Genomic DNA, 26,741 nt, shown 5'->3' with positions numbered 1-26,741 from the left:
TCAAGTGTACCTCAAGGAACAATCTTAGGTCCACTACTATTTCTAATTTACATAAACGATTTACCAAACTGCATTAGTTCAGGAACAAAAGTCAGATTATTTGCGGACGATTGCATAATATATAGAACAATAAAAACAACACAAGCTACACAATTTTACAAATCAAATAAGAACATAAAATGTTATTTAACCTTGGTTAGGCCAATAACAGAATATGCATCCTCAGTTTGGAACTCCTCAATTCAAGAAAACATTAAGAAACTGGAACAGACACAAAATAGACCAGCGAGATTCAAACAAACGAATTTTCACATTTAACTAGAGTTGATTTTTGTTGATTTGAGGCACATCGGCACAATTTAGGCCATGTCGTGCCTGCAGTCCCTTAAGGACTACTCTCTCTCTAAACAACAAGGGCCAGATTCTATACAGTCATATAATTAAAATCAAGGTCTATTCACAGTTAAAATAGTAAAGGTAGTAAAAATTTAAATATTTGGTAAAAATCTAATGTAAATAGTGCATGTTCACAGATTCAGAAATCAGATCTTCGTAGATAGCCCCACTTTCCGAATAAAGCCCAGTACCTTCCCAGGGTCGACATTATTAAATAGTGTTTTTAGATTAGTGGCTCTAAAATATTTCGCCCTGACATCCTGGTATCTGGGGCAATCAACGAGGATATGTTCCACGGTGAGGCGAGAGTCACAGTACTCGCAAAGTGGGGGCTCCTCTCTCTTCAGTACAAAAGAGTGCGTGATGTAGGTGTGGCCAATCCTGAGTCTGGACATGGTTGTGCTACCACGCCTTGTCAGACCCTTAGATGTGGGCCGCCACCTGACATCCGCCACAATCTGCCTGAGTTTACTGTGAGTCTCAGCCTCCCATCGGTTCTGCCACTCTCGATAGGTGGCAGAGGCAATACTTTGTCTCAGGTCCGAGTAGGGGATTTGGGTTCCTGACACCGCATGATTTAGGGCTCTCTTTGCTTCTCTGTCTGCGGCTTCGTTTCCCTCAATGCCAACATGGGAGGGGACCCAAATGAAGGTGACATCCCTACGGTCGGCTGTTATTTGGTCCAACAGCTTCAGGCTCTTATGTACCAATGGGATGTCAGTCTTCATCCGCCCCAAAGCTTGCAATGCAGATTTGGAGTCGGAGCAGATTATAAATTTACTCCTTTCTGACGCTTTTACGGCCATAAGTGCAAGCAATATTGCGTGCAATTCGGCCGTAAAGATGGAGCAGCCATCGGGGAGTCTACGGGAGATTGTTTTGTTCCGAAAGGAGCAGGCACACGCGACCTTTCCCTCCATTTTGGATCCGTCTGTGTAGATGGTGCCACAATCTCCGTAGCTCTCCTGCAGTTCCCTAAAGTGGACTTGTAGTATGCTTGGGTCTGTATTTTCTTTTTTGAAATTAAGGAGGGATAAATTTAATTTAGGTTTATTCATTAGCCAAGGAGGATTCTGAGGGGTTTCTATTTTAGAGATTTGGTCAATGGGTGGGGTTAAATTTTGGATGGGTTCTCTCATTCGAAGGCCCAACGGCTGTATGACGTTAGGCCTTCGATTGTATAATTCTACCTCTGTGGGGTTAAATATGGAGTCAAAAGCAGGGTTCGTGGGGTTGGATTTTAGCTTGACTATATACTGCATTGCAAGCTTTTTCATTCTTATATCCATGGGGAGTTCTCCAGCCTCCACATGGAGACTTGGGATAGGTGATGTACGAAACGCGCCGAGACAGAGACGCAGGGCAGCATTTTGTATTGGTTCCAGTATTTTTAGGTACGACTTCCTTGCTGCTCCATATATTATGGATCCGTAGTCTAGCTTGGATCGAATTAGACTCCGATAGAGCAGCAGCAAGGTATCTCTGTCAGCTCCCCAGTCCGTATGGCTGAGTACTCTTAGTATGTTTAATGCCTTTTGGCATTTCTTCCTAAGTTCCTTAATGTGGGGGAGAAAATTAAATTTGGAATCTAAGGTGAGGCCTAAAAATTTTGTAGTTTTCACGACAGGGATATTCTTTTTGTGTATAAATAGTTCAGGGTCTGGGTGGAGTCCCCTTAGATTACAAAAATGCATACTAACTGTTTTGGAGTCTGAGAATTTGAAACCATTATAGTTTGCCCAACCCTGAATTTTGTTTAAACATAACTGTAATTTCCTTTCTAAGGTGTTCATGTTTTTCCCATAAGTAAGAATGACAAAGTCATCAACATACAAAGAGCACTCTATGCCAGGGGACAGCGCATTTATGATGCTATTTATTTTAATGTTGAACAGGGTGACTGACAGAATGCTGCCCTGGGGTACACCCATTTCCTGGTCATGAGTGTCAGAAGCGGAGTTGCCCACTCGGACCTGAAATTTTCGATCTTTCAGGAATTCCTCCACAAAACGGGGGAGGTGTCCCTTAAGCCCCATAAGCGCCAGGTCACGTAGAATGCCATGTTTCCAGGTTGTGTCATAGGCCTTTTCTATATCGAAGAATACAGCTACTAGATGTTCTCTTCTGAGTAATGCATTTCTAATATAAGCTTCCAGCCTTACCAGGTGGTCAGTTGTTGTCCGCCCCTGCCGGAATCCGCACTGGTAGTTTGAGATCACTTTATTCCTTTCCAGGTACCAGACCAGCCTACTGTTAATCATTCTTTCCATGGTTTTGCAGATGCAGCTTGTTAGTGCTATTGGTCGATAGTTAGCTGGGTCAGAGCCGTCTCTTCCCGGTTTAGGTATCGGTATAACTGTGGCTTTCCTCCAGCTGTTTGGGAAAGCGCCTGTTTGCCACACACAGTTATAGACCCCTAGTAGGACTGCCAATGAGGGTTCGGGAAGGTGCTTGAGGAACTGGTAATGGATTTCGTCTTCTCCAGGCGCTGTGTCATGTGACTTGTCCAGCGATTCCCTCAGTTCCTCAAGCGAGAACGGTTTGTTGTAGTCTTCATTGTTCTCTGACCTGAAATCAATGGGGTGTCTTTCCTCCCTGGTTTTGACTTTTTGGAACTCTGGCGTGTAGTGTGCAGTGGATGATTTTTCTGCTATTGAGGATGCAAGGCAGTCAGCTATTTCTCTGGGGGACGTGACAGTTCGTCCTTGGTTTTTCAAATGCCCTATTGCATTTGATTCTTTCCCTTTGATTCGCCTTACTGCCTTCCAAACCGCTCTAGCAGAAGTTTTGGCATCCAGACTGCCGACAAAACTTCTCCAGGAATTCCATTTGGCTGACCGTATGGTTTGTCTAGCCTTTGCTCTAGCTATCCTGAATAGCTTTAGGTTTTCCTGGGAAGGATTCTTTATAAATGCAGCCAGTCGTTTTTTCCTATCACCAATAGCACTTTTGCAAGCTGTATCAAACCATGGTTTGCTAGGCCGTTTTGGATTTGCAGAGGTTAGGGGTACAACTTTCCTGGCTATACTTAGTAGCTTGCTAGCAAAGGTATCAGCTGGGTTCTGTTCATGGAGGATATTTTCTGTGATATCCTCAGAGCATCTTTTTTGGAATTGTTCCCAATCGGCCTTATTCAGTTTCCACCGCTGAGGTCGTCCCAATGAAGGGAGATTGTTAGTAATGATGATTGGGAAGTGATCACTTCCCCGTAGATCATTGCTAACTGACCATTTAAAATCGTCCAGAAGTCCGGGGACGCATACGGTGAGGTCAATGCATGTGAATGATCCAGTTCCTGGGTGCAAGTAGGTCGGTGATGCATCATTAAGTATGCATAAATCATGTTGGAGGAAGATATCCTCCAGCATACGACCTCTTGTGTCGGTATTGTTGGATCCCCACATGGTGTTATGGGCATTGAAATCCCCAAGGATTAAATAAGGCCGGGGGAGTTGTTTCAATAGGTCCTCCATGTCTGTTCGGTTTAATGGAGCGCCTGGTGGTAGATACAGGCTGCAGCAAGTGATAACCTTGTGAAGGGTTATCCTAGCTGCTACGGCCTGTAGTGTGGTCTGTAGTTCTACCCTCTCATGGGGGATGCTATCCTTCACAAGGATACAGACTCCACCTGATGCTCTCTCTGCATCCTCAACATTCTTGGTGTAAGCACGGTAGCTTCGGAAGCTGATGCAATCTTTTAGAAATGTTTCCTGTAAGCAGACAGCTACAGGAGTCTCAGAGTCCATCAGTAGCTGCATTTCCTCGTAATTGGCCTTGAGGCCTCTACAATTCCACTGTACAATTCTGGAATCCATGGCTTATTCTAGATGACCTACTTGGAGCTATTTGGCCTTGGGAGGCCCCCGGAGGGGTTTCCCTTTATTCCAGTGACCTTGGTATTTTTATTCTTGGGTTTGGATGGAGAGGAGGACAACCCCCTTTTGGGGGAAGTCTTTCTCTCTGGAGAGGGGAGATCCCTCTGGTTAGAGCGGAGGTTATTTCCTCCTCTCTCACCTCGGGCATCCTCTCCGCTTTGATTTCTCCCCTTAGGGAGTTGGTCAACCTCTAACTCGGTAGAGGTTGGGGTGTCTGGCTGGGTTCTCTGAGGAGAACCTGTGTCAGACATGATGTCTCCGGGTTCTCCCGGAGTATTGGTTTTGACATGCTGCTCAGTCTCCATGCTCTCATCAGCGAGCACAGAGAACCTGTTCTTTAGCATGACAACAGGGCTTTCTTGTTTCTTCAGAGGTGTGTTCTTTGGCGGTGTTTTCTTCTGAGTTGGGGGAGGAGGAGGGGGTGGTGGGGTCAATGTGTCCGTCTGTGTGGCTATGGATCTTCCTTTCTTAGCAACAGCCTGGGCGTAGGTCTTTGTCAAGCCGAATTAGCCCTTGGGTAGGGCCAGTACAGCCGATTTCGCCTGGCTAAAGGTACATCCGTTTCTTGCCTTGTACTCCTGCACGGCAACCTCCTGTTTCCACACAGGGCAGTCCTTGGAGTAGGCTGAGTGGCCAGCTTGACAGTTTGGGCATTTGAACTGGGCTGTGCAGCCCTTGTCCTCATGACCCTCTCCAGCACATCTGGCACACACAGTGTTCCTCTTGCAGACTGCCGCGCCGTGTCCATAACCCTGGCACTTGAAGCACCTCATGGGGTTAGGTATGTAGGGCCTCACTGGAACTCGTAGGTATCCTGCCTTCACATACTCTGGCGGTGTCCTAGTTCCGAATGTGAGGATAATAGTGGCGGTTTTGACCTCCTCACCCTCCCTGCGCCTGGTAATGCGCCGGGCATGGGTGACTCCTTCAATGCCCTCCACTATTTCCTTCTCTGAACATTCCAGTAGGTCCCTAGAGCTGATTACACCTCTGCTGGTGTTCAGACTCTTGTGTGGCATGACTTCCACTTGGAGATCACAGAGTCTTCTGCATCTTAAAAGCCCATCAGAGTGTGTCTTGCTGTCTACTTCTACCAGGAGTTCCATTGTTTTGTGTAGCTTAGACACACTCTTGGGCTCTCCCACTACTGACTTGAGTCCCTTATAGATAATAAAAGGGCTCAACTTTGTCAGGCTTTTTCCCTCCTCTGTGCATCTTACCACCAGAAATGATGGCCAGGTGGCACAGCTTTTTGGGACCTCCTCTTTTTTATCGTCAATTCGTCGTTTCTTGCCCAGACATAGGTCTGGGGCAAGTAGTTTTGTGTGTGTTTTTTTGTCCATATATATTTTGGTTAATTCGGCACCTGTGCTCCCCACCCGCCATCGAGTCCAACAAGGGGACGGGCCATTCGGATGTCCAGAATGAGCCCGCCAGGGCTACACAGGTGCTATACTCAGTCAGCTGCTACATCGGGCATGTGTCCGATACAGCAGCTCCCTGATTGACCCTCCAGCCACCGCCCTCCAGCATAGGTCGACGACCTATGCTGGTAGCTCGGCATGACCAGCCGGTTGACCCAGAGCGGGCCATCTGGGTCTCAGGTCTAGGGGAACTTGGAGCCAAAGTATTGTGTTGTTGTGGTTTATCCTCAGATAGCCACCACTCAAACACCAGGATCTCTTTATCCCCCCTTACCCGTCGCAGTCCACGGCAAACGGACTGGTCTAGGACGTAGTGAGAATTTAAAGTTAAGGAGACAGTGTGATGATCAATGAAGGCAGACTTAGGAAAAGAGGAGGCAGACACAATGATAGAAAAGAAGTAGGGCACTTTTGAGCTCCAAAAGTGCTAAGAAAAGAGGAGCGCAGTTTAACGTCATGTCTCGGGACGATTAACTAGAGTAACACCTTTAGTAAAATTACTAAATTTAGAAAGCCTTCAGGATAGAAGACTCTAAATAAAAGTAGCAATTATACAAAGCACAATTTTATAAAATACACAGAAAGACACAAAGATAAAGGCAAATTTCTCGTTCCATATGCTAGGACAAATTTGTACAAATGCTCCTTCTTCTATAGTGCTATTAGAGCATGGAAAAGGTTGCCTAAGACAGCCAAGAAAACCAGTGACATAGCAGAATTGGTTAATATGCTTGACTGAATGCATGACGCATAGGACGTAATCATCTTCTTTTTTGAAGTAACGTCTGTATTATATAAGATAAGATATACAAAATAACACTTCAATACAAGTAAGCATACTTGGTTTTGTTGGGCAAATCGAATGGGCTTATTACTTCAAACTATAACATTACTAAACGATCAAATATCAAATTCAAAAAAGAAAACATTGACTTACCAACCCAGTCCAACATAAGTGTCTCTAACTCTGTACATGCTGGACTAGCCGCCTGTGACCAGAAACAAATGTGTAATCATATTGAATTAAATAAATCAAAACAACTAAGAGCATACATAATAACGTGCATATTCACATACCTTTGTATTCATATGCATATGGATTTTCGTAAAACCCCATCTAACTCTCGGCTATTATCCGAATTGATGCATTACGGCAAGTTTAAGGGGGATGCACAATGAAATTTCAATTTTTGTAATTTACAGATAAATAGAAAAGCTTTATGCATGACTTGATAGAACATATAGAGACATGAGTAACCATACACATTTTATGAGTGTAGCCTTTTGGGTTGCTATGGAAATGGCGGCCATCTTGAAAATAAACAATGTTTACAAAATTCTTAAAATATTCTAAAGTACTCAAAATTTTTTTAATTTTTTGATTGCACCTGATAGATATTTGAATCCCATAGGTAACTGGCTAATTTTGTTTTGAAAATTATTACTGGTTTAATTTTTATGAATTTTTAAAATTTTTATTTTTTTCCGACCCCATTTTTCATCTGAGGTCACATCATTATTTTTATTTTTTTATGAAATTTATTATACATATTGAAAATTTTTGCAGCCTATTACCTATGATATACTATCAATAGACTACATGTGAAAAATTATTAGTCTAACTTATACAGAACTAAAGATTTTGAGATTCTTGTGGACAACATGCACCTAAAAATACATTTTGAGAAAAACGCATTTAAAGTTTTTAAAATGATATAAAATATTTATTGTAACCATAAAAATGAAAAAAAAGGGAATATTTACATAAAACAACATAATAGATAATAAAAAAAACAAAAAACTATTCATTAAAATGGCCTGATTGATAGGTTGGACCTTCTAGAACCTCTGCCCGGTGCTCATGCTCAATTCTTCGTTTTTTCAAGTTTTTTCTCCTGGACACTAATGCGATTGATTTTCTTTTTCTAACAAGCTGTAGTTTGACATTTTGCTTTTTCTCACTAGAAGAAATGTTCTTTAGTGTCCAGGGAATGCCTAATATGTCAAAAACTGATCTGATGCCAACAGGTCCATTATTGAAGGCTAAAACAGCAAGGTATGTCGCAGCCCTTACCGTTTTTAATGTTGCGAATTCTGTTTTGGGGCATCTTTGCCAAATGAGGGAATGAAAAGATTCATTGGCGTTTTGTGTTCCCATTCTAGAACATCTTTTTAACAGATCTGTGTCTGTTAGTCTTTTCATTATAGGAAATAACAGTTTACCTATTTCTGATGTGATGGTCTGGTTGTGTTTTTTATATGGCTGTTTTAGTGCCTCTGATCTCTTAAAGTGACACCAAGATGTAGCGCCATCAGGACACAACCTGTGGTTATGATCTAGGTCTGAGCTCATCATATGAAAAAATGAGCCCATAACAGCCAGCTTCATTTTTTGAATGTCGGGAGCATTTTGGCGCAGAGCTTTGGAATAGTAATTTGTAATTTTTTCAATTTTTGGCTTTGTAAGCCTATAATTTAGTTCTTTTTTGTTAGACATTTTTAAATTGTTCAAAGCATTAAACATTCTTTTTGAGATGTGGTTAATGCAGTCCTCTTTTAAGATTTCTACATCATATCCTGAGTTGGTAATGGCAGATGAATGCGATTTACTATCGCCATCACACAGCATCGTGCCATAAACAAGTTTTCTGGATGCCACAGAGCGCGAAAAGATTTTGGATGCTGCTGCGGCCTCCATTGCATTTGCTGAGCCACTGAAGTTTTTTTGACACATATGCTTAGAGGCATCAAAGTTTAGTTCTGCAGAGTTTGAATCACAAACATGGCAATAATTTGATAGGACTTCGGTGTCGATGACGAGTCCAGTATCAAAATCAATAACTGTGCCAATTCCTGAATGAGATGAGTGGCCCCTTTTATGCCAAGTCCCATCGAAAGAAACTGTAATAACAGGACAGCCTGTTGAACTTATTCTTTCATCTGTAGTTAGAGGTTGTGAAATGTTTCTTCCATGCACAACAGCAGATGCCCTAATCATACATTCTTCACCAGCTTCAATTATAGCGGTATTGACTATGTTAGCTAGATTGTTATAAGTATTTCTGTGCATGCAGGGCATACTCATAAGTCCACAAAACCTATCAAATTTAGAATGCGAGATTCCAGATTCTTTTAATGCAGCGACAGCGCGGACATTAATATCCAGATGAACATCATTACTTTTTTTTGAGGTCCAGTCGGACCACAAATATGTTTCACAATTTAGGCATTTGATTTTAATCAAATGAGCCATGCCTTTTGATTGTGTGATGCACATAGTTAATTTGTTGTCAAAGCAATGTGGACAGCACAACAAGGAGACCATTGTGGTCAATTGCATTGAATTCATCATGACGTATATGAAATCTTCAGGCAGCCTCTTATTGGTGTTATCAGCGTTAGTAACTGCAGTTAGGGATATTTTTCGCTCAGCTGCACTTGCAGGCTGTGTTGTTGCTGCTTCAGATCCAGCTGTATCCAAAACAGAGCTGCAAACAAATAAAAAATAAATTAGAGGGTCTTTAAAAAAAAATTCAATAGTATGAAAGTACACGTCACATCTATCACAACATGAAGATTATTTTAAATTTTATAATGCATTTTAGAAATCATAAAAAGTAAAGAATGTATAGAGACATGTTACATGTAATATAGATCTATATATGACAATATGTACTAGATCTAAAAAAAAACAACTAAGACCAAGACTTGAGTTGAAGTTGAAGTCCTACAATACTGTTCAATACATCATCATACACGATAATCAGATAATCTAATCTCTAGAGATTATCTAGTTCTAATGTGATCTATGCTCCTAATATAGACTAGATCTATAAAAGGATAGATCTCTATGTTTGCAATCATTTTCATGATATTTATTTAATGTCTATAGAATCTAGATTCTAGATCTAGATCTAGATGTGATTCATTGGATAAACACGTTGTCGAACTCAAAGAGCCAAGGTTTCATAGTCATTATTTTATGTGTCAGCACACGCTTGTCTAGTAAATAAAAAAAAAAGCAAACTCTAGATCTAGACTTACCTTTGTAATTGTGCATTTGTCTTTGAAGCATGTCGTCCTCTGGGCTTACAGTAACGTTTTTTCTTTCCAAACATATAACCTTTTGTTGGCATTTCTGAGTTTCAATAATGAATCGATTGTTGATGTGATGGAAGTTTACAGAAGAAGGACCGGTTCACGTCATGTGCGCATGCGTGCATACTTTGTAGTTACGGAAGCTTTTTCAGTGCGCATGCGTGTAATTACAGTAACTATAGAAGCTTTGATGGTGCGCATGCGTAAATATGGCTTTGTGGGTGTGTATATGAGGATATAGGGGAAAAAAAGAGGTAGTGACGTATTTTGAAAGTTCATTGCAGTACTATTTATTTATAGAATGAGAAACCATGCACATAATCGGAACTAGAAAAGTAGACCTTTGTATCGATACCATCTGTTAGGGATGAGAGCGTACATTAGCTTATCAACTATAGCTTACAAAATGTTGATTTTTCACCAAAACATCAAAATTTTGCTTATATATCTACATTTAAAATACAAAATTGATGTATAAAACGTATTTTTTTTAGTATTCTGATAGGGAATTCGTATTCTAGACATTTTAAACTATTAAAATCAATTAATTTTAAAATATCGATATTTTTGACCTAAATCTATGTTTTCTCACTGTGCATCCCCCTTAAAGAAATGTATCAAATCAAATCAAAAGCGCTTCAAATGATAATTGGCCCACCTGGGTTTTGAGTTATTTTATTTAAAAACAAGATTACAAAGAGATTTTGTGTTGACACACAAACTCAGAGACGGCCCCCGTGGGAGACGGATCCCTGTCGGATCCGCATATTCGCAAGAAATATCCAAGACGTGATTTTGTTTTGATTGTTAAAAGTAATAATGTTTCAAAGATTGATTTGACGTTGTAAAAAAAATTTTTTTAGTCTAAAGCATGGCTGTCGGGTAGTGCGGCTTACGCGCTGGAATTTCGTTTGGATTCACCGATGGTCCCAGGTTCAAACCCTACCCGCTCCCATCCCCAGTCGTCCTGAGGGAGGTTTGGACTACAACTCTGATGGAATATCCGAAACATATAAAACAACAAACATTCTAAACTAGACCAAGAAATTCTAGATCTAGATTCTACAATGATTTTAATTAGAACTTAAATCTAAATCTAGTTTTAAAAAATCTAGCTCTAGTGTAAAAAAAATCTAGATCTAGTGTAAAAAATCTAGTTCTAGTGTTTAAAAAAATCTAGATCTAGTATAAAAAAAAATCTAGATTAGATCTAAATCTAGCTAATGTATCCTATACTCTTAAGCGAGCAATTCTTGTATGTATGTATGTATATATATTTATATTTATATATAATATCAGGTGACCGAGCCTCGCTCGGATGAATAATTTGTTAAGGAAGGATATATACCCGAAGTCATTTTGAGAATATTTTTGTACCAGGTGGCCGAACCTCGCTCTGTTAAATAATTTTGGAAGGTTATATACCCGAAATCATTTTGGGAATATTCTTGTAATTACGAAAATGAACGATCGGATAAAGACTACTAATCTGTTCTGTTAGTTCTAATTGTAGGCCTAATTGTACATGTCGATTAAATTTAAAGTCTTTTAAGTCCTCCTACAGTCTAGACAAACTACAGCTCACGTCCGTCTTATAGTTTTACAATCCATCTTTTGCGTAAAACTATTGTAGGCTTACTATTATTGGCTTGGAAGAAAGTCTTTGCAATGTAACTTCTCTACGTTATATGGTAAAACATGCACTTAGTGACAAAGTAAAATGGCTCATTTTTTCTTATTAGACTTAAATCATGGCATTAGTTTTCTAAAGAAACGTTTCCGTGGGGAACCTCTGTTACGCCAAACAATATGCTCGTTACCCATAAGGGATACGTGCCCTGCCCAGCCTGATTGTCGGACTATAGGAAGTTCATACCGGCTTTTACCATCCATCCATCCTAGTGGTGCTATGGCCTGCTTTTACACATCCATCCATTCAGATCTCTCCTGGCCCTAACTCCAAGCTTTTTACCGAAGTTTATAGTTAAATCAAAAGAGGCTGCAGTGTACGCAAACTCGTTGACCGCTAGATGGATATCATGTTTAGTGTGAGCAAGTTAGGCGTAAAGAAGCTGTGTTATGACCATTTCCTTTGTTTTGGTACAGGAGAGGTAGACACTGAAGCATGAACACATGGTAATAATTCACCAGCAAAATAATAATAATAATAAGGCTTGTCTTAGAGTCCGAAAATTAATGAGGATTGCAGCTGTGACCTACATATCTTGCCACATCCAGGGCAAGCATAACCATTGTCCGCGGTGCTCGATTAAGATTTTCTTTTAGCGTCTGCGTCTGTCCTCGGCAGCAAATTTTCTTTTGGTCTCAAATGTGTATCCGCGGCCTTTGTATAGAGGGAATTCTTTAAGTCCGACAGTTACGCTGGACAGAGCAGTATCCTGTATGGGAGACGAATCTCAGACGAACGCATGCCAAAGGCAGTCTTTTTTTGGTGAGCTAAAAAGTGGTCGACGTAACACCGAAACGCTTAAAACACCAGCTTATGGCGCAAACTTGACTTAGCTGACATAGAAGAGAGCACCTGATTGCATGGGGCCTCAGGACGAGACAGCTGGAGGTCACCAGCAAAAAAAACAACAAAGTAAAAGGTATCTACACCGCTCTACACAATTAAAGTGTAAACAACTTATTAAGCACTTAAAACACAATAACTAATCATATATCGGCACATTTAATTTCATTACTTTTCTTTCATAGTTCTATAATAAATCAATCTACAGTAAGATGGTTCGCAAATGTTTCATTAGGTCTAATGGTTCTTTAAAACTTGTTCTTGTTTGCAAAGAAATATTTTAGTATACTGCGGTAAGCCTAGTGACGTAAGCAGCGTTTTTCCCGTTTACGTCATGGAAATTTTTCATTCATAAAACATTCTAGCCAAAATTAATTTTTCGATAATGAGGCATTTTCAAACCGATATAACGGTCGACCTCGAGTTTTCTTGATGTGGCCAACGAGTTGAGAATTTTTTTCTCACTAATATGCACATACCTTGAAATTTTAAAGAAAATCGTTAGAGCCGTTTTTGAAATAAAATTTATATATATATATATAAATATATATACATACATACAAGAATTGCTCGCTCAAGAGTATAGGATATATAAATTTTATTTCAAAAACGGCTCTAACGATTTTCTTTAAAAGTTCACGGTATGTGCATAATAGTGAGAAAAAAATTCTCAACTCATTGGCCACATCGGGAAAACTCAAGGTCGACCGTTATATCGGTTTGAAAATGGCTCATTATCGAAAAATTTATTTTGGCTAGAATGTTTTATGAATGAAATTTTCTATATGACGTCAATGGGAAAAAAAACTTGACACCGCTTACGTCACTAGGCTCACATCAGTACACTAAGACATTTCTTCGCAAACAAGAAAAAGTTTTAATGATTCAATTGGCGTAATTAAACATTTGCGCACCATCTTAATTTACATTGATCCATTATGAAACTATGGAAGAAAAATAATGAAATATCTTTATGTATGATTAGTTATTGTGTTTCAAAGGCTTTATAAATTGTTTACACTTGAATTGCGTACACCCGTAGGTAGCTTTTACTTTGTTATTATTTTGCTGGTGAATTATTGCAATGTGTTTAAGCTTCGATGTCTGCTGTCCAATACCAAAACGTAGGAAATGGTCATAACACAGCTTATCTATGCCTTACTTGCACAATCAGGGCCGGCCCTAACATTTGCGGGGCCCTATGTGAAAAAAAATGAGGATTGCGCGTGGACCAGTAAGGGTATTGATAAGGATAATAAGTGAACATAAAGATTTTGTATTAGAAAATAAATTCGTATTTGCATTACATTTTTATTAAATGAAAGCTGACGATGCCGTTTTTTTATATTACGCGTAGGACTGGCGTTTACCATATTGATTGACACCCCAAAGTGACAATTTTGTCTTTTTAAGGACATTTTTATGAGTTTCAGGAGATTTCCAGGAGCTCCTTGAAAACAAGGAGACCACGGGAACCCTATTATAAATTATAATGGTTTAATTTAATAATTTACACCTAGAATTAGCGCGGGGCTTTTGAACCTTCGGGGTCCACCACTGTGACAGCATAGGCCTAGGGCTGGCCCTGATGATATCCAGCTCGCGGTCAACGAATTTTCATCACGCTGCTGCCTTTTTTTTATTTGTTAACCTATAAACCTCGGTAAAACAGAAGTCATGTTCCAAAAGTCACCCAATAAAACCTACTCAGCCCAAAGATCACTGCCATAGACATCCCTTAAAGTGGTAGATAACTTCACATTATCTGGGAAGCATTGAATCAATTGACGCATTGCTTTAAAGAGAGTTTGATATGTGATCATGGATAGTCGTGCTTTTGGACGCCTCCAAGCGAGAGTGTGGCGAAATAAATCGCTCGCCTGTCTACGAAAATAAGTGTCAACCAGTATTCTCTCAACTCATCTATGTGGATCTGAGACATGAGTACTTTATAGAAAGCAACTAAGACTTCTTGAACGACTTCACCAAAGACCACAATACAAACAGCGATATTCTTGCAAAATGGTATGAAATTCGAGTCCGAAGATAAGTGAGGAATGCAGTATTTCCCTTTGCTGTGAAGCCCCAACTGTGACCTACATATTTTGCCACATCCAGGGCAAGCATAACCATTGTCCGCAGGTGGCCGATTTAGATTTTCTTTTCGCCGTCTGCGTTTGTTCTCGGGAGCAGATTTTCTTTTTGTCTCAAATGTGTATCCCGCGGCCTTCGTGAGAGACCTCCAGCTGTCTCGTTCGGAGGCCACATACAACCAGGTGCTCTCTTCTATGTCAGCCAAGAAAAGTTGACGACTAAGCTGGTCTTTGAAGAATTTCCGTGGAGCGCTTCTGTCACGTCGACCACATTTTAGCTCACAAAAAAAGACTGCCTTTGGCATTCGTTCGTCTCCCATACGGGATACGTGCCCTACCCAGTGCAACTGTGGGACCATAAGAAGTCCCTCTATACTGTCCATACCGGCGTTGGCAAGGACATCGCTGTTTGTAGTGCGGGTCCTGCCACCGTATGTCCATGATGGAGCGCAAGCATCTTTAATGAAAGCACTCAAGAAGTCTTAGTTTTTTCTGTAAAGTGTCCATGTCTCAGAGCCATAATAAATACACTAATTGCAGTATTAAATGTCATGAAGTAACCATTTTAGAAGTTATACTGCAAAGACTTTCTTACAAGCCTATAATAGCCCAATAGTTCTACATGAAAGAAGCAATGTAAAACGTTAAGACGTGAGCTGTGGTTTTCTATAGGGACTTACTATTCTTATCGCCATGTACAATTACATTGAGAACTGAAAGAACTAAAAAGCAACTCTTCGGATTGATAGTGTTTACCCGATAGTTCATTTTCGTAATTACAACAATATTCCCAAAATAACTTCGGGTAAATATCCTTCCTTAACAAATTATTCATCCGAGCGAGGCTCGGTCACCTGATATTTTTTAAAATGCGAGTCACATTACGAGGTTTAATAAACATTACTATACCGAGTTATTTTAGCATTTCATTTAAAGAATTTATTCCATCTGACGTTAGAGGGAAAAAATCCAATACGTCACACGGCCTAGTTAGACTAAAAAATATCATCTATACGAGCAGCTTGTTGAGGGTTCATAAACATTGGTGCACCGAGTGATTTCTTTTAGCATTTTATTTAAAGAATTAACCCCATATGACGTCAAAGGAAAAAAAATTCCATTACGTCACACGTCCTAGTTAGACTAAGAAATGTCATCTATACGAGCAGCTTGTCGAGTGTTCATAGACATTGGTGCACCGAGTGAGATCTTTTATTTCATTTAAAGAATTAACTCCATATGACGTCAAAGGAAATAAAATCCATTACGTCACACGTCCTAGTTAGACTTAAAATGTCTTCTATACGAGCAGCTTCTCGAGGGTTCATAGACATTGGTGCACCGAGTGAGTTCCTTTAGCATTTCATTTGATGGTTAGTTTGACTAAATATGTATATATCTATACTATAAAGTAGAATGTGAGGTGTATGTATGTTACTTATAGACATCAATACCGCTTGACCAATCTTGATAAAACTTGGCAGGAATGTTTCTTAGGTACCAACTTAGACCTTAGTGTATGTATTGTAGCCCTAAAACAAACTTAAGACCCTAAAAAAAATATAAAGTTGTCCGACTCTATTACAGCTATAGTATTTTATGGATCTAGGCCATGTCTACAATGTTGACATAGAAAAGATCGAAAGGATTTAGACCTAGATCTAATTTTTAGAAATACACTTTGCGCAGATAGTTTTTTACTTTGACACATGAAAATACAAAAGAAGATCCTTTGATTTCATTATATAATAAAATTAATCTTCAATTTTGTGTTTCAAAAGCATTTTTTGAATTAATTAGTTCGTTATATCTGTGACTGCAGATTTCCTGACAAACATTCTTTCATTAGACAATACCGTAATGAATCGCTTACTAAAAATTAATTCGTTTAATTGTTTACTTTATAATCCCATCCCTAGATCTAAAACTCTAATTCAACTCTAAGATGATACAACTTCTCTTAGCACAGATAGTTTTATACTTTCACACATGAACATACTAATTATAGTAAATTCATTTCATATATTGATCAAAAAAACTCTCAAATTTGGTTTTCTAAAGCTTTTTAAATAGACTGCATTCGTTTACGAAAGCTGCGAAGCCGGGTTGAGATAGTCCTAGATCTATATTCATTCATGAATCGCGTACTAAAAATGATTTCGTTTAATTGTTCACTTTATAATCCCATTCATTTAACAAAGCTATCGCTCTTTTCGTTTTTAATAGATATGAATGTATCGGCTTCGGGTAAACCCATTTTCGCAAAACTAATTTTATTTTCGTAGCGAAAGAGAAAAAACTTGAAAGGATCATTAGCTAAGTTTAACATACATCTAAATCCAATCCACTACATTAGTAAACACAAAATTAGACCCGCAGGCCGCGGGTAATGCCAGGCTAGTAACATATATATATAAAGGGATTAAAGACGCTTTTTTTGTTTTGTCTGTCAGTCTGTCTGTCCGTCATGTTAATAGCGAGAAAAAAAAAAGACTAAAAGTTATTGAAAATCTGATTAAAATTTAATTTCCCTTCCGAAACATTGCATTAGTTTTAAGTTTCTATAATAGATTGTTCCGGATGTTTATGTATTTATAGTGAGATATCGTGTGGTCTGTTATGAAAATTAGATGTACCATAGCCTTATGGAGAGATTTTTAAACCATACTTTGGTGTTACGAAGTTGTTTTCCTTAAAAATCGGAACATAATATTAACAATAATAAGATTTTCTAACGTTTTAGCTAGAAAGTTAAATGTGGTGTAAGAGAGAAGTGCGATTTTACATAAATAGAGTTAAAATATTTTTCATAAAAAAATCCGGAACAACCAATTTTCGTAAAAGAGAAATGTATTTCTTTATTTATTAGAAGAGGGATTTCAAACATTTCGAAACAAAATCCGGAACATTCTTTACCGATTAAACAACTTTTATTATGTTTCGGCAAGAAAATTAACTGTAAAATAAAATAAAAAGTGATTTTCAATAATCGTTTTTAGTAAATTACTTTCTTATTTTAAAATCCTGAACAACCTATTGTCGATATTTAAAAAAAAAAATAAAGTCATTTGACATAAATTTGTTTTAAGTTAAAAATTCGGAACAGTTGATATGAATAAATAAACTACAGTGACATAGTGTCAAAGAATATAAGTGTAATATTAGTCAATTATGCGATTTCAAACAATCATTTGACATAATTTATTTTTTATAAAACAATATCCAGAACAACTTTATAGTTATTGAAATATAAATCGGTATAGATATTTTTATTTAGCATTTATATGCTATTTACATTAAAAAACCGGAACAATTTATTAAAGATCATGTGTTTATTGCAACGTTTAAGCATGGAAATAAAATCTAATATAAGTTAGAAGAGCAAAAAATATTCGCTGGCATCAGGGTTAAAATATACTGCCTGAAAATCATTTGAGGCTATATCTACAAATTAATGAAAATATATAAAATACAATAATAATTAAAGATATACTTAGCCCGAAGATCTCCAGAGCAAGGCACACCTCTCCCGAGTACCCCAAGACACACGACCAGTGAACAGAAAAATATAAAGTTAACATAACACACAACAAAGTCCAGTGGTAAAGCTGGTAACTCAGGAGCAAGGGTCAACTTATCACACATTACATGGCTTTCTTGTTACATTGTTATCACAATTACTTTAAAATAGTTACCCCCCCCCCATATGTCACAACCTGTGAAGGATGTAGCAAATATAGAAAACAAGAAAGACATTTTAAAAATACTTTAAAAAAAAAAAAAGCTTATAGGAAATACAGTATCAATTAGTTTGGATCCATCATGGAAACAACATTAGAATTAGAAATATTTTTGCCAATTAATTTGGGGAGGGAGCGGGGTAATAAAAAAAAGGTATTAGTGCTTAGAAAATATACTTTGTTTCTTTCAATTGTCTGGACCTTCGATAAAGTCCAGTAGGAAAGTGTGTTTAGTTGCAACTTACTCCTGAGTTACCAGCTTGACCACTGGACTAGCTGTATTGTGAATCAGAGACACAGGGTTAGAAAAAAACGTCACGTTTGGGAGTACCCAAGAAGGCTTGTCTTCGAGTCCAAAGATTAGTGAGGAGTGCAGTATTTCCCGTGGCTGCGCAGCCCCAGCTGTGACCTACATAATTTGCCACATCCAGGGCAAGCATAACCATTGTCCGCAGGTGGTCGATTTAGATTTTCTTTTCGCCGTCTGCGTTTGTCCTCGGCAGGGACATACATATATAGTTCGTCCATCGTGGTTCGGTGATGACTTTTGTCAACCAGGGGAGTGAGAGCTTTGCACTGGGGTTTTGTGCCTCCTTATGTGGCTGGTGAAACATATGTGAGCCCGTAATGTTCGGCTGCACACTGGGCAGGTTATTCAAGCTGGAGCTAGTGTCATTGGCCTTACTTTTCTTCTCTGACGTTTTTCTTCTGCCAGTGTTGTTCTCTCTTCCTCAGCAACCTGTGCGCCAGTTTTCACAGCGCGACGCCATGATGCTCTGTCATGTGTCTCTGTCTCCCAGGCTATATCTACTAATTAATCAAAATACACAAAATAAAATTATGATTAAAGATATACTCAGCCTAAAGATCTTCAGAGCAGGGAACACCTCTCCCGAGTACCACAAGAAACACAACCAATAACTAACAGAAAAAAATATATACAGTTCATAACACAGGTCCAGTGGTCAAGCTGGTAACTCAGGAGCAAGTGACAACTAAACACACTTTGCAATGTCTAATATAACCCTAAGGGGAAACACTCCTGTCTATACAATTGCTCAATTTACAATACTGTAAAAAAAAACAATAAAAAAAAGATTTGATATTTAATTTCAAACGAATGGGATTCATTCTAGAAGACCAATAAAAATCATTGCAGAAGCACTTCTACTTTTTAATTCTAAACGTGACAGACGCACAGACAAAACATGGGCAGACAACTGACTTAAAATATTCAAACCTACCTACCCATGAAAATCCTATGCATCCTATAGCGTCTGATAGCATATCCCCTAGAATAGAAGGATAAGAATTTCCTGCTGGAAAGTACGCGTGAAAGTTTGGATGTTGCCAGTGTGTAATCTGCAATGAATGAGTCTAATGTAGGAATCTCAACAAAAAAATATGTATTTACAAGAAAAAAAAATCGTATGTGTAATAATTCAAGGCAAAATGCTCACATGCATTATAAAAAATGAGAAATCGAAAACAGTATGACACTCAGTCAGATGTCATATAGGAAAAATTAAATTAGTATCTCACTGTATCTGCCAGTGCATTTTTGTAAAAATAAAATAGGTGCCGGTACTCAGTGATGTATTGCCTAACTTTTGACAACCAATAAATTAATAATAAACGTTAATATGCAAGAAAAAAAACACCTTTTCCCCACATTGAAAAAAGTACCGTCACAAAAAAAGCACTGGTATCTGCATTGAAGACAAGCTAATGTATCATGGCTGGCATCCCCATTGATTTGTTGTAGTTGGATCTTGAAGGCTCCAATAAGTCTTCTGAGGTAACTAACAGCTACAAGGTTTAAATTGGATTTTATTTTTGTTGAACTTAATAATATTCTATATAGCTTTCTCCAAACACTTTTAAATATTGTATTGTATTATTATAAATCTTTTACTGCTATCAGCATGTCATCTGACATGATACGTACACATGGTATGTCTTCAAAGAATTGTTAAGTATACATGTGTTGCTCTCTATTCGTTGAAGATATACTATACCAAAGAGAAACTTTCAAGAATCAGTATCTTCCAGATGGTGTATTAAATGTGCATAAATAAAAAATAGGAAAACTAAATAAACTTAAACATATTTAATTTAATCAAATAAATGTTAGTATAATGAAATGTAATATCCTTATATATTTGTTTAGTTCTCGAGGATTGAAATACAATCTTAAAGAATTATCCAATTTCTTTGCTATCATAACAATACTTTGAGTTTAGAAACTTGTGTAATAACATCATGTTGCATTAGTTTCTTCACACAGTGTTCGTGCAATTCTGTGCATTCGTTAAACATCTGCCACATCTTTCAGTTTCATGTAAAAGTTTTGTTTATCAATTTTAATTGTTCCACGTACACTCAGTTATGACTTTATCGTGGGTTCCCGTCTTATGTTAATTTTTACTGTTGTTCCAATTGTATTGACGTAATTTCCCTAAACTTTGACATTATTGTCAGTACTAAAAGCCTTGAACTACAACTCATTTCCTTGGCTTTCTTTACTTTTATCTTCCAATGAATGAACCATAACCGTGAAGTAGTTTGTAAAGACACAGTGCTGCGAAATCCATATTATAACTTTAACCGCTAAAGCTCTCACTCATTACATTAGATCTATGTCAACTAAGATATTTCCATGATCAAAAACCAGGGGCATAACTAGGGATTTGGGGGCCCGGGGGGATTGACCTCTTTGGGGGCCCCTTGCATTTTGACATTCGACATATGACATGGGATAATGTACGCAAAAATATATAAGCCCCAAAAAGTAATCAAGACTCTTTTAATGAATAATACCTTTGTTTATTAGTTAAATAATGCACAAGTGACAAATCTAAATTGATATCGCTTCACGTCGTGCATTCTGTGCAGCAAAGACATCTATAACATCAACTATATCGATACTTTCTAGTATTTGTGACTTCACTGACATTAAAGCCATGATAAGCTTTTCTTGTGTCATTGTGCTCCTGAGATAGCTTTTGATGAACTTGAGCTTTGAGAATCATGACGTAATGGAAGTGGCCTGAGTTGGCGGTATTCGGAGGAGGTTGCAAAGTTTGAGAACACGTAATTACCATATGAAGCCTATTTCCTCAATTGGTGATTGTATTACTGGTTTGTTGATGAAAAGTGCTCGTGCATCAATGAAATCATTGAAAAAGCGATTTGCCATTTATTTCATCATACAAACAGGAAAAGTAGCACATTTTGTCATAAGCGGGTCTTCATCTAACAGGTGTCTTGGTTCAAGAAGAAACCCAAAGGTATCCATTTTCTTTCCAGCCTTTGAAATCTGCCCTTCATCTCCATATGAAATCTGTCCAGCACTTCTGTCGCAACACGTTTGAATTGCAGTTCTATTGACAGTCCTACATTAGAACTCAACTTCCCATCTAGTCTTTTCTTTCTTCTGGTTGTTTTGATTACAGGGAATCCATAGTATTCAATACCTTCTTTTGCTTTTTCGATGGATTGGGTTTTTGTCAGTTTCTCATCATTTTGCAGAAAGCATGAAAGGGTACTAATTTCTTTAGCAGCTTCCCGTATATGCAGTCCAGACTTTTGTAGTTTCTTCTGAACTATATTAATTGGGCGCAAGAGCTTTGACCAGAATTCAAGATAGGCAAAAAATTCTTAATTTTCCACTGCATGGTATTACGTCATTGTTGGTTGTTTATGTTTTGTGCGCAAGCAAAAGGATTCAGAGCATACAAAAGTGGGAAAGATCCATATCTGGTTATGCTCGAGTATAGAAATACTCCTATAAGTGGACTGCCTTATTCACCATCACAACTGCTGACGAGTAGAAGACTCGGGGAATCATTCCAACTGATCCCAAACTGAAAATGCAGAGACATTACTCAACGAACGACAGATGAAAAGCAAAGTGAAATACAATGCAAAAACAAGACTACCTAAAGATTATTCTGTCGGAGAGTTCGTCTAGGTCAAACAGGGCAGAAAGCAGTTGTCATAAAAAAACATTCAGCACCCAGATGTTACATCATAAAGACAAACGGAAAAACGATAAAGACATCTCTGGGTACTATGATACCGATGGAGACAATGAACTGCTAACTGTTGAAACAAACGAAACAGACAGTTATAGACCAACGTCTAGAGAACTTGTTGTGCCAGTCAAGACAACCAGAAGTGGACGAATTGTTAAAGTTCCTAGTAGCCAGGGCCGGCCTTAGGCCACTGCAGCCTATGCGGTCGCAGTGGGCCCCGCGCTTTCATAGGACCCGCGCTAATTCTAACTGTACATTATTAAATTAAACCATTATAACGTATATAAAATAACAGGGTTTTCGCGACCTCCTGATTTTCCAGGGCCTCCATGAAATCTCATGAAAAGGCTAAATATACGATAAAGTCCTGAACTTTTTTTTGAATTCATTCAAATCTCCTGAAGAATAGACGAAATTGACATTTTGGGGTACCTATAAATAAAAAGTGGCATTACGAGTTTTCATTTGATAAAAATTTATTGCAAAAATGAAAGTAGTCCTATTTTCAAATTCAAAAAAAATAATTTTGACATTATGTTCATCCCTACCCAGACTAGGCCCCGCGCGATCCGTTTCGCATAGGGCCCCGCAAATGCTAGGGCTGGCCCTGCTAGAAGATATCACTCTTAAGAACTTTAAAAGGAAGGGTGTGATAATAACTTCAAAAGGAAGGATGTGCTAATATTATATGATATTACGTCATTGTTTGTTGCTTATGTTTTGTGCGAAAGCAAAAGGATTAGATGGAAATAAAAATAGAGTTTCCATTGGATTGAGGAAAGATGAATAGAGGGGTAATAACTCGAGTGTAAAGTTTAATTCTGAAATTATAGACGTTAAACCCGTATGATGGACTATTCTAGCATTATTAAAAATTACTTTTGAATCTGTTATATTCGATTCTGTAAATTTTGCTTCAAGGTTAATTAGTGTAGCCATAAAATACTCGCCATTTAGATCTATTATTAGTAAGGTAACAAGATACCTGGAATTTGCTGTATATCATGCAGTTTTATTCTTGGCATGTCAATGGCAATACTCAGCTCCTTTACTGAGGGCGTTTCGTCTAATTCCGTCAAAACTGGAAGTGATGGGAAGTTGGAAACAGCATTTGGTGAGATGGCGTTTTCAATCTGGTAGAGTTCTGCATAGTGTTCAACCCATCGTTCCATTTGCAGCGCACGATCGCTGATGATTGAGCCATCTTTTGACTTGAGCGGAGCACACTTGCTGGTGTGAGGTCCAAAGGCTTTTCTCATGCCCTCATATAGTCCTCTTATGTTACCACAGTCGGCACAAGATTGAATATCTTCGCATAGCTCCTGCCAGTATTTGTTAGCACATTGTCTCGCTACTCTTTGGGCATTGTTACGTGCAGCTCTGAGCCTTTTTAAGTTGCTTGGGGTGGGATCCTTCTTGTAGATTAGCATGGCTGCTCTCTTGTTCGTAGTGGCAGTTTCCATTTCTGGTAGACTAGCTTCAAACCAGTCTTCGCTTTTCTTGGTTTTGTTTCCAAAGACCAGTGATGATGTTTGGTAGATTGTATCACGCATAAACGTCCAGCTTTTTTCTACCTCAGTCACAGAGAAGTTTTTAAAAGCTTCCTCTAATTTGTTCTCAAATTTGGTGCAAAGATCAGGATTTTTTGTGCTAGTAGTATTCAGGCGTGATTTTCTTTTTCCCTGTGATGTGTGGATCTTAGTTGGCAGCAGTCTTGTCCGGCAGGACACTAAAGTATGATCAGTATCACAATCCGCGCTTTGGTAGCTACGTGTCAGCAGTATATTTCCAATGTCCTTTTTTCGTGTCAGTATCATATCCAGCTGGTGCCAGTGCCCAGACCTAGGGTGCCTCCATGAGACACAGTGCTGTGGTTTTGTTCTGAAGTATGTGTTGGTAATGCAGAGCTTATGGTATGTGCAGAATTCAAGCAGTCTTTGTCCGTTCTCATTCATCTTTCCGATTCCAAAAAGCCCAAGACAGATGCACATGGGAAAACACCCGGAGGAGATGGCATTCCTGCTGAAGTAATTCAGGCTGGAAAACATGCCCTAATCAAACCACTCCATGAACTGCTAAGCTTGTGCTGGGAACAAGGAATGGTCCCCCAGGAATTGAAAGACTCCAACATTGTTACAATTTATAAAAATAAAGGCGACCGCTCTGATTGTAACAATTACAGAGGCATCTCACTGCTTAGCATAGTCGGAAAGGCTTTTGCTAGAGTATTACTAAAGCGATTACAGATCCTGGCAGATCGTGTTTATCCAGAGTCGCAGTGTGGCTTTAGGGCAGGTAGATCTACAACAGATATGATTTTCTCTCTTCGGCAGCTACAGGAGAAGAGCAGAGAACAAAAGCAGCCCCTCTTCATAGCATTTATTGATTTGACCAAGGCCTTTGACCTTGTTAGCAGAAGCGGTCTGTTTGCTGTACTAGAGAGAATCGGCTGCCCAAATAAGTTAAGAAAACTAGTGTCAGCTTTTCACGAAAATATGCAGGGCACCGTTCAGTTTGAAAGTTCTTCCTCCAGGCCATTCTCCATTAAGAGCGGTGTCAAACAAGGATGTGTACTGGCCCCTACACTATTTGGCATCTTCTTCTCAGTCGTACTATCCAGTGCTTTTAAATCCCTGGAAGACGGAATATACATCCATAGCAGATCCGATGGAAGGCTCTTTAACCTGGCACGTCTTAAAGCCAAAACGAAAAGGCGTCGTATCTTGATAAGGGAGCTGCTGTTTGCCGATGACGCGGCACTCGTATCTCACTCACAAGGAGGTCTACAGAAGCTAGTGAACGCCTTAGCAGCTGCTTGTCAAGAGTTTAGCCTTACTATAAGTCTCTCCAAGACCGAAATTGGGAACCACACCCTTTCAGTGGTGCAGGAATTTACCTACTTGGGTTCAACAATTGTCAGTAACCTAGACTTAGACATCTAGCTGACAAAAAGGATAGGAAAAGCTACCACAGCATTGGCAAAACTCTCCAAGCGCGTCTGGGAAAATGGTAAATTGACCACAGCGACAAAAATCCTAGTCTACAACGCCTGTTTTGTGAGCACTCTCCTTTATGGCAGTGAGAGCTGGTCAACATACATGTACCAAGAGCACAGATTGAATAGTTTCCACTTGCGCTGCCTGAGACGCATAATGGGCATCTCTTGGAGGGACCATGTCTCCAATCAGGAAGTTTTAAGATTGGCCAATATGAACAGCATGTATGCTCTCCTGACACAAAGAAGATTACGCTGGCTCGGACATGTCACCCGCATGCCAGATGGCAGAATCCCGAAAGATATCTTATATGCTGAGCTTGTGGAAGGAGTCAGACCCAAGGGCCGCCCAAGACTAACATATAGAGATGTCTGCAAGCGAGACATGAGAGCCTCAGGCATCAGCGAAAGTATGTGGGAAAACATAGCCAAAGACCGGAGTGCATGGAGACAGACTGTGCGTGCTGGGACAACCCTTGCTGAGAACAAAAGAATTGAAGCGGCTTTAATCAAGAGGGATAAAAAGAAAGCTGCCCTGTCTGCTAGCCCTAAATCAGAGGCATACACATGTACGAATTGTGGCAAAGTCTGCCGTTCTAGAATTGGCTTGATTAGCCACACCAGATTCTGCCCCGTCTCAAGATTAAGCCAAAACCAGTGACTCATTTGGGCGCATCCATTGCCTTTCGAGACAAAAGGAGCCATATATTCTTGGCAACAAAGTTTAAAATGTAAAACCAACTTCAAAAAAAACTTTGATCTCTGTGGGAAAATATATTTTTAAAATGTCAACAAAGTCAACGTACTGAAAGACCTAGATTTAGGTTGACACTATTTGTCAATCAAATATATTAATTTATGTATTTACAAATAAATTTCGGACACCCATTTGGGGCCCCCCCTAGCTGGGGGCCCGGGGGGATTTTAAAATTCTCCCCCCCATCCCCCCCCTTAGTTACGCCACTGTCAAAAACGCAGTTTTTTAATTTACAAGAAACGACTTTTATTCTCAATTTCGACCAAATATGTTTTTTAAAGCCGAAATTTCGAAAATTACGAGATTCTGTATTAAAACCGTATTCAAACTCTTATGTGCGTAAATTTTTCTATGGCGCGAAACTTACTGACATTGTATAAAATAATCTTTTTTTTTTATGTTATATGAAGCCATCATTAACTAAATAGGAGTATTTGTATGTAAAAATGTATAAAAAGAAATGATTTTTTGCTTTGATTTTGTTTATTTTAGGTGAGATTTTAATACTAAACCATCACTTGCCCCAGCACAGCCAAGGTTTTTGAGTTTAAAACCCCTACAAGGGAATTTTGAGTTTAAAACCCCCTACCAGTTGGGTTTGATTTTAAACTCCCTACCAGGGGTTTTTGCAGTTAAATCCCCCTCTTCTATAAAAAAAAAAAAAATGCAGACGACAATCCCCAAATTCCAAGAGCACAGTTAAGGAAGAATTTGATTTTAAAACCCCCTCCAAAATTTACGATAAACCCCCTATTCAATATAAAAAAGCAAATTACACACTCAAAATTCTATG

At 38.8% G+C, this 26,741-nt stretch overlaps 2 protein-coding genes across 2 annotated transcripts in view; both read right to left on the bottom strand.

Annotated features, from left to right (window-relative positions):
* Positions 1-26,741, bottom strand: part of LOC106074500 (aromatic-L-amino-acid decarboxylase-like) — a 198,292-nt gene that overhangs the window by 154,078 nt on the left and 17,473 nt on the right. The window contains exons 3-4 of the mRNA XM_056007390.1: positions 19,408-19,521; positions 6,633-6,684 (exon numbers count right to left, since the gene is read on the bottom strand). Of these exons, the coding sequence (XP_055863365.1) occupies positions 6,633-6,684; positions 19,408-19,521 (166 nt within the window). The remainder of the gene's footprint in view (positions 1-6,632; positions 6,685-19,407; positions 19,522-26,741) is intronic.
* On the bottom strand, positions 7,391-10,401 carry LOC129922252 (uncharacterized). Its single transcript, XM_056007391.1, has 2 exons — positions 9,740-10,401; positions 7,391-9,183 (listed from the first exon to the last, which is right to left on the bottom strand). Exons 1-2 carry the CDS (start codon positions 9,829-9,831, stop codon positions 7,497-7,499), a joined length of 1,779 nt encoding a protein of 592 aa, XP_055863366.1. The 5' UTR covers positions 9,832-10,401; the 3' UTR covers positions 7,391-7,496.

This window comes from Biomphalaria glabrata, chromosome 13 (genome assembly GCF_947242115.1).
Source record: "Biomphalaria glabrata chromosome 13, xgBioGlab47.1, whole genome shotgun sequence".
Classification (NCBI taxonomy): Eukaryota; Metazoa; Mollusca; class Gastropoda; family Planorbidae; genus Biomphalaria; species Biomphalaria glabrata.
Note: the sequence above shows the minus strand (reverse complement) of the source record. Positions and strands in the feature narration are given on the sequence as shown.